Source organism: Neovison vison, chromosome 1 (genome assembly GCF_020171115.1).
Source record: "Neovison vison isolate M4711 chromosome 1, ASM_NN_V1, whole genome shotgun sequence".
In the NCBI taxonomy this organism is placed as follows: domain Eukaryota; kingdom Metazoa; phylum Chordata; class Mammalia; order Carnivora; family Mustelidae; genus Neogale; species Neogale vison.
The window spans coordinates 207,922,399-207,940,087 of record NC_058091.1 but is presented as its reverse complement, the minus strand read 5'-3'; the positions used below and the strand labels follow the sequence as shown (position 1 = coordinate 207,940,087).

Sequence of the window (17,689 nt, the reverse complement as noted above, 5' to 3'; positions counted from 1 at the left end):
ATGCAAAATTTTACATTATGAAGCCACTTAAAATAACCTGTGAACCACAAAGCCTCCCTCTAATTTCTATGTACCATCGAGGCTTGTTTCCAAAACTGCACCCTGCACTTAATCAAAGGTACACTTTAGAAGCTACTGTTTTGTACATTTTGCATAACTTGCTATAGGTCAGTGCTAGTTTATTAGTGCTTCATACCGGCTTAATATGTCTCATTGCTTTGTCTTAGGGGATCCTTATTTTTTTTTTAAAGCTGTTTATAGAGAGATAGATACCAACCCATAGAAATGGCCTAAAGGTAGAACAGATGGAAAGGTAGGGGGAAAATTTTAAGTATTAAGTAGATAAACTCTGCATGATATATGTTATTATTTTTTAATCTGAGAGAGAGAGAGCACAGAGGGAGAGGGTGAGGGAGAAGCTGACTCCCTGTTGAGGATGGAGCTTGATGTGGTCCTTGATCCCAGGACCCTGAGATCATGACTCGAGCTGAACCAACTGAGCCACCCAGGCACCCCTGTAAGTTAATTTTTTAATGGGTCATTTTAAGGTTAGATGGTTATATCTACCACACTAAGCAAATCATATGATGTCTGTTTGTTAACTTCATCAGAAATTAGCTGGTGGTCCTGGATCATTTTCTGATTACTTTGGACAGAGTCATAACGTAAGATACTAGAATCTATAGCTCTCTGAGAGTTTTTAAAAGGGAGGATTGCCTGGATGGTTATCTTTTCTATAATATCCACAATTTATTTCATTTTATTTTATTTTAAAGTAATCTTTACACCCAACACGAGGCTTGAACCAACCGCCCCGAGATAAAGAGCTGCATGTTCTACGGACTAAGTCAGCCAAGCACCTCTACAATATCCACATTTTAGATGAACAAGAGAAAAAACTGAGTTTTAGAATACTGATGTGATCTGTCAGCCCTAAAAATCAGATTTTGGGACTTTAAACTATGCTCTCAGTGTACTAGATTGATTCTGGCTGAACTTCCCTTTGCCTTCGAAGTGCTTGCTATATAAATACCTTAATGTAATTTTTTTGCTCATTAAAAATTTTTTTTCTAATTGGATGGTAGAGATTACTTTTGATAATTGCGAGCTTACAAAAAAATGGAAAGATAATTTATAGTCTACACAAAGTACAGAAATCTTTGACTCATTTAATAAACCCTGAAATATACTAACATTATGAAAGATGGAAGCTCTTTCACAATTGTACATAAATTGTTTCATTACTTGATCTCTTTCATGTAGGCTTATTGGTTACTGTATGTGAGATTTTGGAATAGTGAAATGGAAAACAGTATTTCTTCATATTGCCAAATGTCTTCCAGGGGCCTAGAGGTTCCTTGATCCTTGAAAATTTTCCTTCAGTTTCTCTGTAAATAAATTGTCCAAAGGGCAAGAGAAATTAATGGCTTTATAGAAGTTATGAATTTTATGGCTAGAATACCGCCTTTAAAAAATCTGAAACAGACTGGATTGAAAAAGGTTTATTTAATTTGAAAACTTAAATTCAATTGCTTTCTTACACATTTACACAGAATTAGTATTGAAATGAAGCTGTGTAGGGTTATCTGCAATTTTGACAAAGGTCAACACTAAAGTGTGCAGCCTAACAACTCTACTAATTCTACTAATTTTGTTGAAATACTATGCAGACTACCTTAAATTAGCAAACGTCTCATGAAATAGACCAAAAGGTCATTTCCTAGGTGATCTGGTGACATTTTCCTTCCTGTTAGTCATTTATATTATGCTACCCTTCATGAAATCCAAAGAACTTTTAACCAAACTTACGGATGGTGACTTATCCATGTTCTATAATCACCACCAATAAGGCAATGAATTCATGCATGATATATTCACTATAAGAGAATTTATAATTTCTTATTTTAAAAAATATTTTAATCAATCCAAGTTAATTCTCAAGAGTGCTTTTGTACAGCTGCATCTACTAGACCAAAATATTTCTTCACAATTTATAAGACTATCATCAGTAATACTCCTACCCCTGTTAGAATGTCATTAAACATCTCAATTCCATGCTGCATTTTAAGCAGTTTGTATTATCTAAGCATAAATAAGAAGATCTGACCATAAATTTGCTCAATCTGTTGATAAACCACTGAAAATGGTCATAAAAACACATAAACATTCTAGTAAGGATACGATTTCAGTAGAGAACACTGCCAAATGGCATAATGTGCATTTTATGCTATTAATATTATTATTACTACTCACAGGTAAAGATCTGAAAAATCTGTCACTACTAGATAAAAAATTTGGATTTTTTTTGTTTGCTAATGCAAATTTATGTAATTTAGCAACACTGCTCACAGTTTGCAACTGAGCTGGTAGCATATTACTTTACATTTCATTTTATTGGAAAACCCCTTTTAGATAAAGGAAAGAATATGTATACATATCTTCATTCTTAGTTATGAATGGTGACATCAGATTATGCTCTCCTGAGATTATAGAAATCACCAGAAAGAAAAAAAAGAGGGAGCTATCCATTGCTGGAAACCTACTCTGTGCTTCCTTGGTTCTGTCATTTGTCTGACTTATTCCACCTTAAAATATGACAAAACTTATGGGTCCTTTGTTTGGAAACTAACCACAGATTATTATTATCTGATCCTAAAGCATCTCAGTGAGTTAAATGTCATTTTATTTTTATAACAAGGATTAAAATCTAATCCAACCATGTGCTAGGAACGTCCAACTATGAGTCAGGAATGATTGGCTTATGAGGTTTCAATTTAGGAAAGATTTTTTGAAAGGCAGAAACTGCAATTTAACCTTCAGAGGCTTTTGGAAAACACACTGGTAGGGCTTCTTGTTCAAAGTTTTAAAGAACATCAAACACATCAAAGTGATGGAACAGCATTTTTCCAGAGGTCTGAGAAATGGTTCTCATTTAGGACTGCCTGTGGACTTAACACATTTTTGCCATGTTTCTGCAGGAATAGCATAATGATTTCATGATTAACAGTAGCTCAAGGATGTTAATTAGTTAGGTAAGATCACTTCCAAAAAGTAACACAAGAACATTTGTTGGAGAAGCAGCTGAGATTTGTACCATATTATAGAAGAGACTGAAAGAAAACTTCGAGTAATCACAAGAATCAGATGTTAAAGTGGTATTTGAATACATAAGAATTCCTTAAAAGAATATCTTAAAGAATTCCTTAAAATACATAATGACTGGGCCAAAGGGCTTTTGGGGGTTTCTTTTAGAGTAACTGTATTGTCATATGTTATCCAAATACGTTTTGGCAAAACCTACTAAACTTAAATAAAACTCTCATCATTAGAAGATTATATGTAGTTGATGTATATAAGAAATTTCTTAAAAATCAATTAGCAGGAGATCGGTAATGAAAGAAGGGAATTTTAAATGACAGATATGTTTTTTCTTCTGAAGGGCTATTTCTCAGAACTGATGCTTCTTACTAAAAACACAACTAAAACTTACAAATTCAGAAGTCTCAAACAAGGATAAAAACTGACTTTGTATCAGTAATTCAAAAACAAAATCACCCTAGAAGATGGCAGAGGTGTAGCAGACTGAGATGACATCAGGTTGCAGGAGTTCAGATAGATAGTTATCAAACCATTTTGAACACCCACAAAACCAACAGGAGATCGAAGAGAAGAAGAGCAGCAATTCTAGAAACAGTAAATTGGCCACTTTCTGAAAGGTAGGATGTGAGGAGAAGTGAATCTGAACGACAGTTAGATAGACCGTGGGGAGGGTGGGGTGGCAGCTCCCAGCAAGCAGTGGAGCAACAGAGCACAAAATTCAAACTTTATAAGTCTGCTTTACTGACAGACATCACTCCAGAGGCTAAGTGGAGGTCGAGCCCTGGTGGGGACAGTGTGGTCTCAGATCCTGCGGGGTCACAGAAGGATCGGGGGTATCTGAGTGTAGCAGAGCTCACAGGTATCAGAGGGGGAAAGCCAGCTACAGAGATGGAATCAAGGAGTGAGCTCTCATATTACCCTAACTGTGACCTGTGGCACAAACAGGTCTCTGCTCCTTGGGCAGGGACCCCACAAGTAGCAGATCCAGGGGGAGCCACTGGTAGAGCAGAGCAGCAGGAATCTGGTGGGTTTGGAGACTCCAAATGGGGCTGTAAGCCAGAGACAGAAATGCTCAGTCACAGGCCGGGTGAGCTTGGAGTGTGGCCGGAGACCAGAAAGATGGGAGTGATTGAGCGCTTTTCTCTGAGGGCACACTGAGGAGTGGGGCCCCGAGCTCTTGGTTCCTCTTGGCCAGAGATTGGGAGGCCGCCATTATCATTCCTGTCCTCCAGAGCTCTATAGAAAGATTTAAGGGAACAAAAGCTCCTGAGAGCAAACTCAAGCAGATTATTTAGGCCAGTCCCTGGCAAGGATGGCACAATTCCGCCTCGGGCAAAGACATTTGAGAATCACTACAACAGGTCCCTCCCCTAGAAGAAGAGAAAGAACATCCAGCCAAGACCAAACTCACTGATCAAAAACAGAAGAATTCCAGAGAAGGGGAAAGCAAAGCATGGAATTCATGGCTTTCTCCTCATGATTCTTTAATCCTGCAAAGTTAATTACATTTTTAAAATTTTATTTAAAATAAATTTCTTCTTATTCTAATTTTTAAAAACTTTTCCTCTTTCTACTTTTAATTTTTTTAAACTAGTTTATCTTAATACCTTTCTAAAAAAACTTTTTAAAACTTCATTATTATAGTCACATTTTATCCTTCATTGTATCTAACTTTATTTTTTGTATACATATAGGGTTTTTTCTTCTAAAAAATTTTGGGATACAACTTCTTCTAATAGATCAAAATATACCCTAAACCTAGCACAGGACTTTGTTCCAGTCTCCAGCCTGAGCAAATTCTCTCCAGTTTCTTTTTCTTTCTTTTCACAACCAACTTATCAATTCCTTTTTTAGAATTTTTAAAAAAATTTTCATCTTTATAGTCATATTCCTTCCCTTCTTCAGTTTACCTTTATTTTTGTATAGATATAAGTTTTTCTTTCTTTAAAATTCTGGGAGTTAGTTTCTTCCAAGAGGCCAAAATACACCCAAAATCAAGTAGGTGGCTCTGTTCTATTCACCAGTCCAATATGTGTGTGTGTGTATATATACACATATATTTTAATTAAAAAAATTTTTTAAACTTCTTTTTAGCCCCTTTTTTCCCCTGATTTGGGGTCTCTTCTGATTTGGTTAGCATACATTTTTCTGGAGTCTTTGCCACCTTTATAGTATTTTATTCTCTCCTTCATATATTCTTATCTGGATAAAATGATAAGGAGGAAAAACTCACCACAGAAAAAAGAACAAGAGGCAGTACCAAAGACTTGGGACCTAATCAATACAGACATTGGTAATATGGCAGATCTAGAGTTCAGAATGATGATTCTCAAAAAAGAATCATCATGGGCTCAAAAAAGGCATGGAAGATATTAGAGAAATGCTGTCTGGAGAAATAAAAGCCCTTTCTGAAGAAATAAAGGAATTAAAATCTGAAATTTTAAAAAAGCTATTAATGAGGTGCAATAAAAAATGGAGGCTCTTACTGCTAGGATAATTGAGGCAGAAGAAAGAATTAGTGATATAGAAGACCAAATGACAGAGAATAAGGAAACTGAGAAAAAGAGAGACAAACAAAACTACTGGACCATAAGAGGAGAATTCGAGAGATGAGTGATACTATAAGATGAAACGATATTAGAATAGGGACGCCTGGGTGGCGCAGTTGGTTAAACGACTGCCTCCGGCTCAGGGCGTGATCCTGGAGTCCCCGGATCGAGTCCCATATCGGGCTCCCAGCTCCATGGGGAGTCTGCTTCTCCCTCTGACCTTCTCCTCGCTCATGCTCTCTCTCACTGTCTCTCTCTCTCAAATAAATAAAATAAAATCTTAAAAAAAAAAAGATGAAACGATATTAGAATAATTGGGATTCCAGAAGAAGAAGAAAGGGGAGGGGCAGAAGGCATATAGGAGCAAATTATTGTACAGAATTTCCCCAATATGGCAAAGGGAACAAGCATCAAAATTCAGGAGGCACAGAGAACCCCTCTCGAAAACAATAAGAATAGGTCCACACCCCATCATCTAATAGTAAAACTTAAAAGTCTTACTGACAAAGAGAAAATCCTGAAAGCAGCCCAGGACAAGAAGTCGGTAACATACAATGGTAAAAATATTAGATTGGCAATAGACTTATCCACAGAGACCTGGCAGGCCAGAAAGAACTGGCATGATATATTCAGAGCACTAAATGAGAAAAACATGCAGCCAAGAATACTGCATCCAGCTAGGCTATCATTGAAAATAGAAGGAGAGATAAAAAGCTTCCAGGACAAACAAAAACTAAAAGAATTTGTAAACACCAAACCATCCCTACAGGAAATACTGAAGCAAAGAGAGAGCCTAAAAGTAGTAGACCAGAAAGGAACAGAGACAGTATACAGTAACAGTCACCTTACAGGCAATACGATGGCACTAAATTCATATCTCTCAATAGTTACCCTGAATGTAAATGGGCTAAATGCCCCAGTCAAAAGACACAGGGTATCAGAATGGATAAAAAACCAAAACGCATCCATACTCTGTCTACAAGAAACCCATTTTGGACCCAAAGACACCTTCAGATTTAAAATGAGGGGGTGGAAAACAATCTACCATGCTAATGGACATCAAAAGAAAGCTGGGGTGGCAATCCTTATATCAGATAAATTAGATTTTAAGCCAAAGACTATAATAAGAGATGAGGAAGGACACTATATCATACTCAAAGGGTCTGGCCAACAAGAAGATCTAACAATTTTAAATATCTATGCCCCTAACATGGGAGCAGCCAACTACATAAACCAATTAATAACAAAATCAAAGAAACACATTGACAATAATACAATAATAGTAACCCCCCTCATTGAAATGGACAGATCACCCAAGCAAAAATTTCAATAAGGAAATAAAGGCCTTAATGACACACTGGACTAGATGGACATCACAGATATATTCAGAACATTCCATCCCAAAGCAACAGAATACACATTCTTCTCTAGTGCACATGGAACATTCTCCAGAACAGATCACATCCTGGGTCACAAATCAGGTCTCAACTGGTATCAAAAGATTGGGATCATTCCCTGCATATTTTCAGACCACAATGCTCGGAAGCTAGAACTCAATCACAAGAAGAAATTTGGAAAGAACCCAAAGACATGGAGGCTAAAAAGCATCCTACTAAAGAATGAATGGGTCAACCAGGAAATTAAAGAAGAATTGAAAAAATTCATGGAAACAAATGATAATGAGAGCACAACTGTTCAAAATCTGTGGGACACAGCAAAGGCATATATTCTTGTGTGTGTGTATATATATGTATATATATATATAATTTCTTGTTTGTACACACACACACACACACACACACACACACTGGACTACTATGCAGCCATCAAAAGATATGAAATCTTGCCATTTGCAATGACATGGATGGAACCAGAAGGTATTATGCTTAGCGAAATAAGTCAATCAGAGAAAAACAATTATCATATGATCCCCCTGATATGAGGAATTTGAGAAGCAGAGTGGAGGTTTGGGGGATAGGGAAGGCAAAAATAACACAAGATGGGATCAGGAGGGAGACATACCATAAGAGGTTTGTATTAATCTCACAAAACAAACTGAGGGTTGCCGGGGGTACGGTGGTAGGGAGAGGGTGGTGGGGTTATGGACATTGGGGACGGTATGTGCTATGGTGAGTGCTGTGACATTTATAAACCTGGTGATTCATAGACCTGTACCCCTGGGGCTAATAATACATTATATGTTAATAAAAAATTTTAAAAAATCACCCTATACATTATCTGTAAAAATGTTAATCTTATTTTCAACAAAGATACTAACAAGCATAACAACGTACAGTTGAACAGATTATATCCTCTTGAGGAGAAGATGCTAAAAATAGTCACAATTCTGGAACAATTCTTACATGATGTCAAATAAGAAAAAAAATATATAAGAAAAGATGTCAATTTACCTTGCCTTGGAGATTCTGAATATGTTTTGACACAACAAAAAAATAAACACATACTGGAAGAACTGGTCCTTGAATCGACAGAAAATCTGTCACCAACAGAATGAATCAATTTCAGCATGCAAGTGACTTTAAGAAGACAGTTGAAAAGTCATCTTAAAAAAATGTGATGGATGGAGGTTTGGACTGAAGATTACAGACTGATTCATGTAAAAAAAATGTTTGTTTTATTTTATCTTTCTAAGGATATTTGCCATTGGCAATCCTTTCATGTAGATATTTCTGGAGTCTGCTAGCCAGCCCATCTGAGCTACTTATGGAGTATAAGATATTTTGTCTTATTCTACATGGCATTATGACTCGCAAATAATATTAGCTAAATCCAGTTAATCTGGAGTATGACTAGACTATTTCCAATTAAAAAATGTTATACAGCAACAAAGAACCAGTTTAATATTGCCACCCAAGTCTAACAAGTAGGAAAAAGTTTTTCCATGATTTCTTCAAATTAAGAACTTGAAAACTTCATAAAGTCTACATATCATTAAACTTTAGTTCCTATGTTATAAAGACTAGATCGTTAACATGAGATTTCACTTTCTTTTCTTTTCTTTTTTTTTAAAGATTTTATTTATTTATTTGACAGACAGCAATCACAAGTAGGCAGAGAGGCAGGCAGAGAGAGAGGGAAGCAGGCTCCCTGCTGAGCAGAGAGCCTTATGCGGGGTTCGATCCCAGAACCCTGGGATCATGACCTGAGCTGAAGGTAGAGGCTCAACCCACTGAGCCACCCAGGTGCCCCTGAGATTTTACTTTATTTTCTTAATATTTATTTATTTATTTGAGAGAGAGAGAGAGAGAGAGAGAGAGAGAGAACGCACATGCAAGCACAAACTGGGGAAAAGGCAGAGGAAGAGAATCCCAAGCAGACTCCCTGATGAGCTGGGAGTCTGACACAGGCTCTATCCCACAACTCATGAGATCATGACCTGAGTGGAAACCAAGAGTTGGGTGCTTAACCCACTGAGCCTCCCAGGAGCCCCCAACATGAGATTTTAGATTTCTATTTTAAATATTATTTTAAAGTTCAAGGATATTACCAGTTGGGGATCAGAATGATATGCCATTGAGGCCCAAATCGATAACTTGAATTATACTTTGAACTATTCATTTATCCACTTATTCATTCATTCAATAAATATTCGTTGAATGCCTACCATGTCAAGTGTTAAGACGAGTATTATTCATTTAGGTACTGGACAACAAGCTGAGAAAGTCACAAAAGGCAAATGTAGTTTCATCCCTCCTGGAGCAAACAGTCAAATCTGAGAAGACAATTTCCAATACAGTGTGATAATGGACAGTGAGAGGATTACTGAGGACACAGTAGTACTCAGGAGAGAGCTGAGTACTACTGTAAGTAGTGGTAAGATCTTACTGTGGTGAGATGAAGCTGGTAGTGGCAGCAAAGGCTTCCCAGAGGAAAATACATTCAAACTGCAGCTGAGGACACCAGCCACACAAAGCAGGGGATACTAAGGGTAGAAGTACTCTTTCTTTTCCTCTAGGAAGAGGACATTTATAAAGGCATTGAAAGAGAGAACATTTGGTTTGAGAAAGTGAAGCAAATTTAGAAGAGTGTGGTAAGAGATGAAATGGGGCCAACTCCGGCAAAAACTTCGAAGCTATATTAAGAAATCTGCACTTTAATCTGAGGCTGATAGGGAGCAGTTGAAGGGTTTTAGAAAGGGAGTAAGAAAATCATATTTGCATTTTTGAAAAAAAAAATCACTCACTGCTCACAATTTAGGAAGTGGATTTTTAGAGAGTGAGATCAGAAATAGGAAACCTGGTCAGGAAACTTCGGCAAAACCCAGGTGAGGGAGTGGTAGCCTAGATCAGGGAGGTGGCAGAGGGGATGGTGAGAAAGGAAATACGCAGTGTGAGTGTGTATGTGTGTGTGATGTGTGTGTGTGTGTAGACATACACCCTTCTGTCAAAAAGCTCATAAAACATTAAAAGGAAAAACACACACGAATTACCCTTTATGCATAATGGCTAATGAAAGAGCCCAATAAAGCTCCAGATCAATGGAGATCAAGACAGAATGTCAGGGGAAAGTCAAGGGAAAAGTGACTATTTCTGTTGAGAAGATTCTAGTGGACATTTCAGGTGACTTAGAACAGACTCAGGTGGCAAATCAGGTTCTATGAAGGGTAACATTTGTTGCTATTATAATTGTTTTGTTATTTTCAGAAATGTAATGAATTGCCACAGTTCTGAAACTCATGGATACAGCATAAAAATCAATAATGAAACTCCAAACTTTCAAATAAAATGACCTCATTATGGAATTAAGCTGCCTTACTTTTCTTTGCCACAGAAGACATTAACAAATTTGCGCATACTTAAAAGTACTCCGCAATAAATGCATTTCAAGAAGATTCTTTTTAAAAAGCACTGACTATAACTGCACTTAATTTGCAAATGATAAATAGACTGCAGTGGCTATGCTTTCCTTGTACAGGCAAGCTCTCTTATGAGAATGTAATCAAATTGCTCCATTGCTTAGCAACCACAGGTAAAGAGCTAATAAGTCAGGAGTCATGATTCTGTGGGAACAATCTGCAGGTCAATGGCATGATTTCAGGCCAGTCTGGAATTCTGCTGTGGCACTTTCAAACCAATACCGACAGGATGCATTAGAACAGATGAGAGTTAAGATGCACATGTTCTCATAATCGATTGAACTGACCTATATATATTGTGATCTGGCACAATCTAGGGCGTCAGTCTAACAGAAGCATCTATAAATTAACATCACAGTAAAAGCAGCACACAACTATGGCTTCCTAAGGAATTTTTGTTTTACCAATTTTAGGTAAGCCAAAGAGGAAGGAAGGTACACTTAAATGAGAATGAAGGCAAGGACTGACATTCACCTAGCCAACAGGAAATCTACTAAGGAAGAGGAGCAGGCATTGGTGAAAGGCTTTTTGAAAATATTACCTGTAACCATTGTGACTGGTCATTGTGACCGGAGGTCCAGGCATTCACTTTGCCCTGTTTGTCCAGCCGAGCTTTCCTTGGTTCCCAAGTGAACATGTCCATGTTGAGAGTCCTGAAGATGCTCGAGGCAGTGATCTGATAGTCTTGTATATGTCCTGATTTCATCCCCAGAGGCTCCGAACAGCCTGGAAGAAAATGAGAAGGATTCCATGAGAAAAATAATTTATTGCCCTGGAAGTTTTCTACGTTCATTTTGGATAGGCAAAATAAGATGACGCTTAATGCTATTCATTTCCCCAAAGAGAAAGCATCTAAATTCAAAAAAGGCTATAATCAGAAATAAATCTGGAACAAAATCGAAAAACAAGATAGCCAATTCAGGCTATTTTGTCTGAATATATTTTGGAAAAATTGAAAACAAGGCAGACAATTCAAACTACTTTTCTGTGATAGATGATTTTGCAAAATGAAAACAAGGCTGAAATGCTCTCTCCTGTCTCATTACTGATAGCCTCATGACTATTCCCTGGTTTTCAACAGTTTCATTGTGTCTTTAAAAAAGAACATTTTCTCACAAAGTATACTTGGTTTTCTTTTATTTGTTTCCATAATATCGCAAATGAAAATTCCCTCAGTACAAAGTCATTTTCACAAAGTGCTCCAATGGTGTATTTCAAACTGGACAGCATTTTGTTTTCTGAGAAATATCTGTTAATCCTTACCGCTGATTCTTATAGCACCAACATGGCTTCCTCTAGACATCGAGGAAGCTTATATTTACTTGACGGATACCATGTGCCAGGCACTGTGCAAATACAGAATTTAAAATAATAGATAATAGAAGAAAATGAGGTAATTCTAGCAAAAATCTTTATTGTACAAGCCTTCTTATAAAAACTTCCATTTTGATCATACTCAGTGACCTCTAGTATTGGATATTTTTGAAAGATTTTCAAATCTGGAACATATCTTTTCAGTTTCGTCATGGTATGAAATTTGGGTTTGTCTGTTAATGAGAATTTGTGTATATATGCCCACACACATGTGCATACCCATACCCATACACACAATTTCTTAAAGAAATTTACACACAATTTTCCAATCTTGAATTACACCTGTGATAAAATTCCACTCACAAAGCTCGTAATAGGAAGCACGATTCTATTATCATATTAGTCAGTGGTTGAGTCTTCCATATGTACCACTGCTACATTTTGACCAAGGAACACACAAGATGAGTTTGATCATCAAGAAACCCAAGATGAAAAAGGGGATTTCTCCAATTAAGGCCATCTCCTGGTACTCTACTGGTTCTCTACTTAGTCTCTCTGTGGCTTTTTACCCATTATTTAACCACTTTGTGCCTCAGTTTTCTCACTGGCAAAATGGTGGTAATAATAATAAACTACCTCAAAAAATATTCTAAGAAATTAGTTAAAGTATTTAGAAACAGTATGGCATATAGCTAACATTCAGTAAATGTTATTTCCATAAAGTTCATTTGGACACATAATGTTAAATCACCAGATCGGCAGATCAGTAAGCACTAAAATAATGTAGTAGGACTGGTTACACTTTCTGAAACTAGGCTGTTTTAAGTTCAGGCTCTAAGAGAGGGAACTTAGAACTGTCCACTGATAAATAATTCTTAACTACAATTAATAGCTTTCTGTTCTAGTCAATCTAGATCACTTGGCCTTCTTGAAGCTTCTCCATGTTTGGCTTCACCGCCACCTTCTAGGAAATGCCTTTCCTATGCAAACATGGACAAAACTGACATGGAGGGTTAGCCAATTATGCGCCTTAGCACAAGTCTTGCTGGAATTCAGGTGTAGGAGACCTAGACCCTAAGTCTCAAGATAAAAATAGTTCAAATTCCTAAATATATTTTCTGGAGGAGAAAAATCGCATGACAAATTTCAAAGATTCTAGAAAATTCCAAAATCTTAATGACATGCTATTTATCTGCTGGCAGTTCTAAGGTAACATGCATTGTCTGCATTATAGATTTCTGATCTTTCTATTATGACCACCAACGCTCCCTACACCCACCCTGCCCTGATAGTGGGGTCTTTGTAAAACTGCTTGGGTTGAAGAAAGATATAAGGGAAAGGGAAGTTGTTTTTCTCCTTTTGTGATATAATATTTGAAGTCAGATGCCTTTACTTCGATCACTTCTGCTTCATCATAGAATTCATTTCATACCCACTCTGTTGTCTTGAATCTAGCCCAGAGCAAGTGCTGAATAATTTTTTCAAAGAATGGGTGAATTAATGACTAGTCCTCCTCTAATTACAGCCATGATTCACTTCTTTCTAACTATCTTAAATCATACTCCTTTCAGAGAATTTAGGGGATTTTCTTTTTTAAGTGTCTAGAGAAAAGATTAACTGTTGATCTTCTGCGCAGGCTGAGAGATCCTTTTAACAGCTTACTGAATACAGTAAGGCAGACTTGTGCATTGCAGGGGATTGTGGGAAATCCTTTGGCACATTATATTCTTGTTTATTTCCTAGTGCTATAGTTAACATCTCTGCCAATTTGCCTCACACCACAAATTTTCCTTCTCATCCACATGATTTCATATGTGTAGATTAATACTTTTACCAGAACAGGCAGCACCTGAGCAAAATGAAGTATTAACAAAAAACTGATTATTTCGAGAGTGAGGTGTCCTAGCTTTTAAAAGCATCCATTGAGAGATTTTTATCCTCTGCATGCAAGCTTAAAATCAATTGTGGAATCGGGAGATGGGGTATGGCTTCTTTTAAGAACATAAAATCTGTAAAGTGTCAGGTGTAGCCTCCTGTAAAAGCTGAAAGTAAAATATATTCATACCTTGGGGGTGTAACTGTGTCTTGTAAGAAAGAGTGACCCCCATGAATCAAGAGACTGGAAAATTGGGGATGGCGATGTTAAACAACTAAAAACCACAGGGCTTGGCTTCTCCTTGATTGCTTTATGATGAATGACTTAGGGATGACACTGGCCTGTGATGATAGAGTGACATGTAATATAAACTGCACAGCAATGATTCTGTTGAGATTTCTGGCTGTCAATAAATGGGTTCGAATTACCAAAATAAAGAAAACATCATTGTTAGGATAATTAATGGTACTAAAACCGTATGTTGGTTACTTTATAAATGATGCCCATAGATAGTATGAAAATGTGATTCTTAAAACAGATTCACTCATCTGACCAAATGTCCCTAATTCCTTTAAATGTAATGGGTTCACTTAGAGTTTGGCTGTTTTTAATAGTAACTTTCATTTGCTAAAAATCACTCTCTTTCTTGGCATCACAAAGAAACCTAAGAAGAGAAAGAGATATAAAGTATACATTTCAACGTCTGTGCATTTCTTTTGAAATGCATTTGGAAAGATGTGTCCTATTTTTAACTAAATGGCATTGTTGTAAGTCTGATAAAGTCTTTCATGCTAAAAAGTGGGCACACATGAATTTTTGGCTTTTTACAAAACAGTTAGTTGAACAAAATCATCTCAGGCCATAGTGGCAAAGATAGTTTTTAAATGTTGATGCTCGAAACACAAGAACCACCACCAAAAATATAGCACAGTGAAATGCCTAGAAAAGGTTTTTTGTTTAGTTCAGAATCTAGCTATATTGAAATGGGACCGCTGTGAGATCCACACATTAAGTCTTGATCTTTATATCTAGCACTGATACTCCTGGAAGACAAGAATTATTTAACTCTGAATCCTTTGATAGATTTATCTCTGAGCTGGATAATCAGTGTTTGTACAGTAAGCAGGTTGCTAGATAAGAATGATATCAGAATGAATTTATAGTAGCTCTCATGGTTTTGAAGTATTACCTCCCTGGGAGGAATGATAAATTTACATGTTTCATAAAACCTAAACAAAACAAAACAAAACCAAGTTCTCATGGTGGATGGACAAAGATAAAGCTTACTTTTCTATGCCATGAAGCCTAAACATAACTGAAATTTGTGGGGTCAGGCAGATTCCTGTTTTTACTGAACTTCTGTCACCAAACATAAATCATACTTACTCCTAAAAACAAGACACATTTAAATCTGATTGAACTTCCCAGTGAGAGTTTATTGTGCTTTCTCTGAAATACACTGCTCCTTCTACATTAATTCTATTCTGCAGCATGTTTTGGAACTTGTTTATCCTACGCACGTACCCGTATGCACACGTGTGCACGCGTGCATGCGCACGTACATACACACGTGCGTGCACACACACACACACACACACACACACACATTTTCTCCACTAACTGTGCCCTAGACATTTTGTAGCCAAAAATTAATATCTGTGAGTGTTGGAAAATGGCAAATTAGTGGTAGACTACATACAAATATATGTTTTTTCTTTTAAAGAAAATACAGAAATAGATAATATGAGACTCACCCGACAGTTCACATCCAAGAAGTTCCATTCTCAAAGTGCAATGTCTTCGACAAACTTGTGGATAGAGTCTTACATACTGAGCTTTTATCGGGGGTGTGAAAGAGTTGGCATAGGGTGTGTTGTTATCAACATTTCCACGAAACACCTGGGTAAAGAGATAAGATAGAGTTTGAAATTATTAATGGCAAGAGCTTCTTTACCTATTTTCATATATTGACCTTATATCCTATCTAATGTGATGCGTCAAAAATTGGATTAAGTATGTTGGGGATCTGGAGCATTTAGGAAGCACATTGTCCTTAGCAGTGAATATAAGACCTATAGATAAAATCCTAATTAAAGCTATAAACCACTGTGGTCTATGGCATAATCTATATTCTACTATGATGGTATTGTCGATTTTAAGGTCAGTCCTTCAGAGTCAGGGGAGAGTTTCTTCACTTTGTTTGAGAAATGGGCACCTGAAACCTTTCAGCTTAATCTGGGACTATCTGTTCATGCTACTTAGTATTTATAGGTGTTTTTGTTTGGTTTGGTTTGGTTTGGTTTGGTTTGGTTTGGCTAGCAGTCTCCACTTGTATTTTCTGATCACTCAGTCTCTCTAATGTTATGATCAGACTTTATGATGCTTCAGGGTCCGATTCCTCAAGATTACTTTCTTATCAGTCAGTCCCAGATCACTGGATGAGAGAATCAAAGTCTTCATATCTATCTCTAGTGAAAAACAGTGTTTTCCTCTAAAAATTAAATGTGAAAATGTGTTATTTTTAATTCTTTTAAATCTCATTCCTGTTTTACTTTTCATATAACAATAATCAGAAAACTTTACCTAATTTCACTTAAGTATTTAAAAAATTTTTCATAAAATTTATTAGAATTTAACCATTTGGTTTTAAACGGGACAAGCTGCAGTCCTGATATTTTTAAAATTAAAGTTTTTGAGGAAAATTTGATAAAAAATTGGGACTATAATATGAAAAGGCAAAGTAGGCACTGGATATTATTTTCATTTTCTCTAATGTATTATATTCTGCTGAAAAACAAAACTGTTTTCTAATGTGAAATATATAAGCATACATCTTTTCTATCACTTGGTACTTTTGTTAAAAGAAACAATTTTTTTCTTTAAAAGCAGTAATTTTGATCTGTACTTATTTAAGAAGAGTGCTAATCTGTCAAAGCAATAAAAATGAAATTGAAAGCTATGTTAAGATAAAAATTAATCATCATACACAGGACTATGCTAATATTGTGATAAAGTGTTTATATAACCACCAATTAAAATCTGACAAAATCTTAAATGGTAGCTGCTGCACATTTATTACTTGGAAAAACTCCTTGTACTCTACACCCTTTAGTCCAATTAAAAAAAAATCACAACTGTATAAGGCTTCTGTTTAAGAGTCAGTAACTACTTAGCAACCAATGATTATTAATGAGATTTTACTTTTAAATTAAATATGTTGTCAGTCTTACCATGTCTTCATTGGTGCCTTTTACTTTGTACATCGTCCAAGTTTTTCCATCATTACTATATGCAATTTTGTAGGATTTTATATACTCTGGACTTCCAATCCTTTTAGCTCCTTGAGTAATCACACCAGTAACTCTCATTTTTCTTTGTAAATTTATCTGAGGAGACAAGGCATAAACAATGGTAACCTCACTGCTTTCAACATATTTCAATAATATTTCAGCAATACTGACAATATCAATTTGGGGAATGGAACATTTTTTATTTCTTAGTATAGGTTTAAAATAATACAGAAATACAGTAATTTTCCTGTATTTTTTCAGATGATTATTAAGAGTATGTCAAGTTTAGCTTCAAGATCTTTCTCTAATGGAATACATTTCTTAAGTAAGCAATATTTGTGAACAAAGTTTGAAAAACACGATTTCCTGCCAAAATATTAGTATGAAAAACATTTGGTTGGTTACAATATGGAAATACAACTTAGGAAACTAAAAAATGGATATATTATCTTGTCATAATTGCGTCAGTGACATTAGTTTGAAATAGTAAAATCAATATAATTTTAATGTGTCTCCAGTTCTTTGGACTTCAACAAATTTCCATTTAAAATGAAAATGAAAATCATTCTGAGATCACTGAATACTACAATAAAAATAAGATAAAGGTGGGGCGCCTGGGTGGCTCAGTGGGTTAGGCCGCTGCCTTCGGCTCAGGTCATGATCTCAGGGTCCTGGGATCAAGTCC

At 36.2% G+C, this 17,689-nt stretch overlaps 1 protein-coding gene across 2 annotated transcripts in view; it reads right to left on the bottom strand.

The window, feature by feature from the left end:
• EDIL3 (EGF like repeats and discoidin domains 3) overlaps positions 1-17,689 on the bottom strand; it is a 410,169-nt gene that overhangs the window by 93,603 nt on the left and 298,877 nt on the right. For both annotated transcript variants that reach the window (XM_044266049.1, XM_044266057.1), the window contains 3 exons: positions 16,945-17,100; positions 15,469-15,613; positions 11,066-11,250 (listed from right to left, as the gene is read on the bottom strand). In XM_044266049.1, coding sequence (XP_044121984.1) covers positions 11,066-11,250; positions 15,469-15,613; positions 16,945-17,100 — 486 coding nt within the window. The remainder of the gene's footprint in view (positions 1-11,065; positions 11,251-15,468; positions 15,614-16,944; positions 17,101-17,689) is intronic.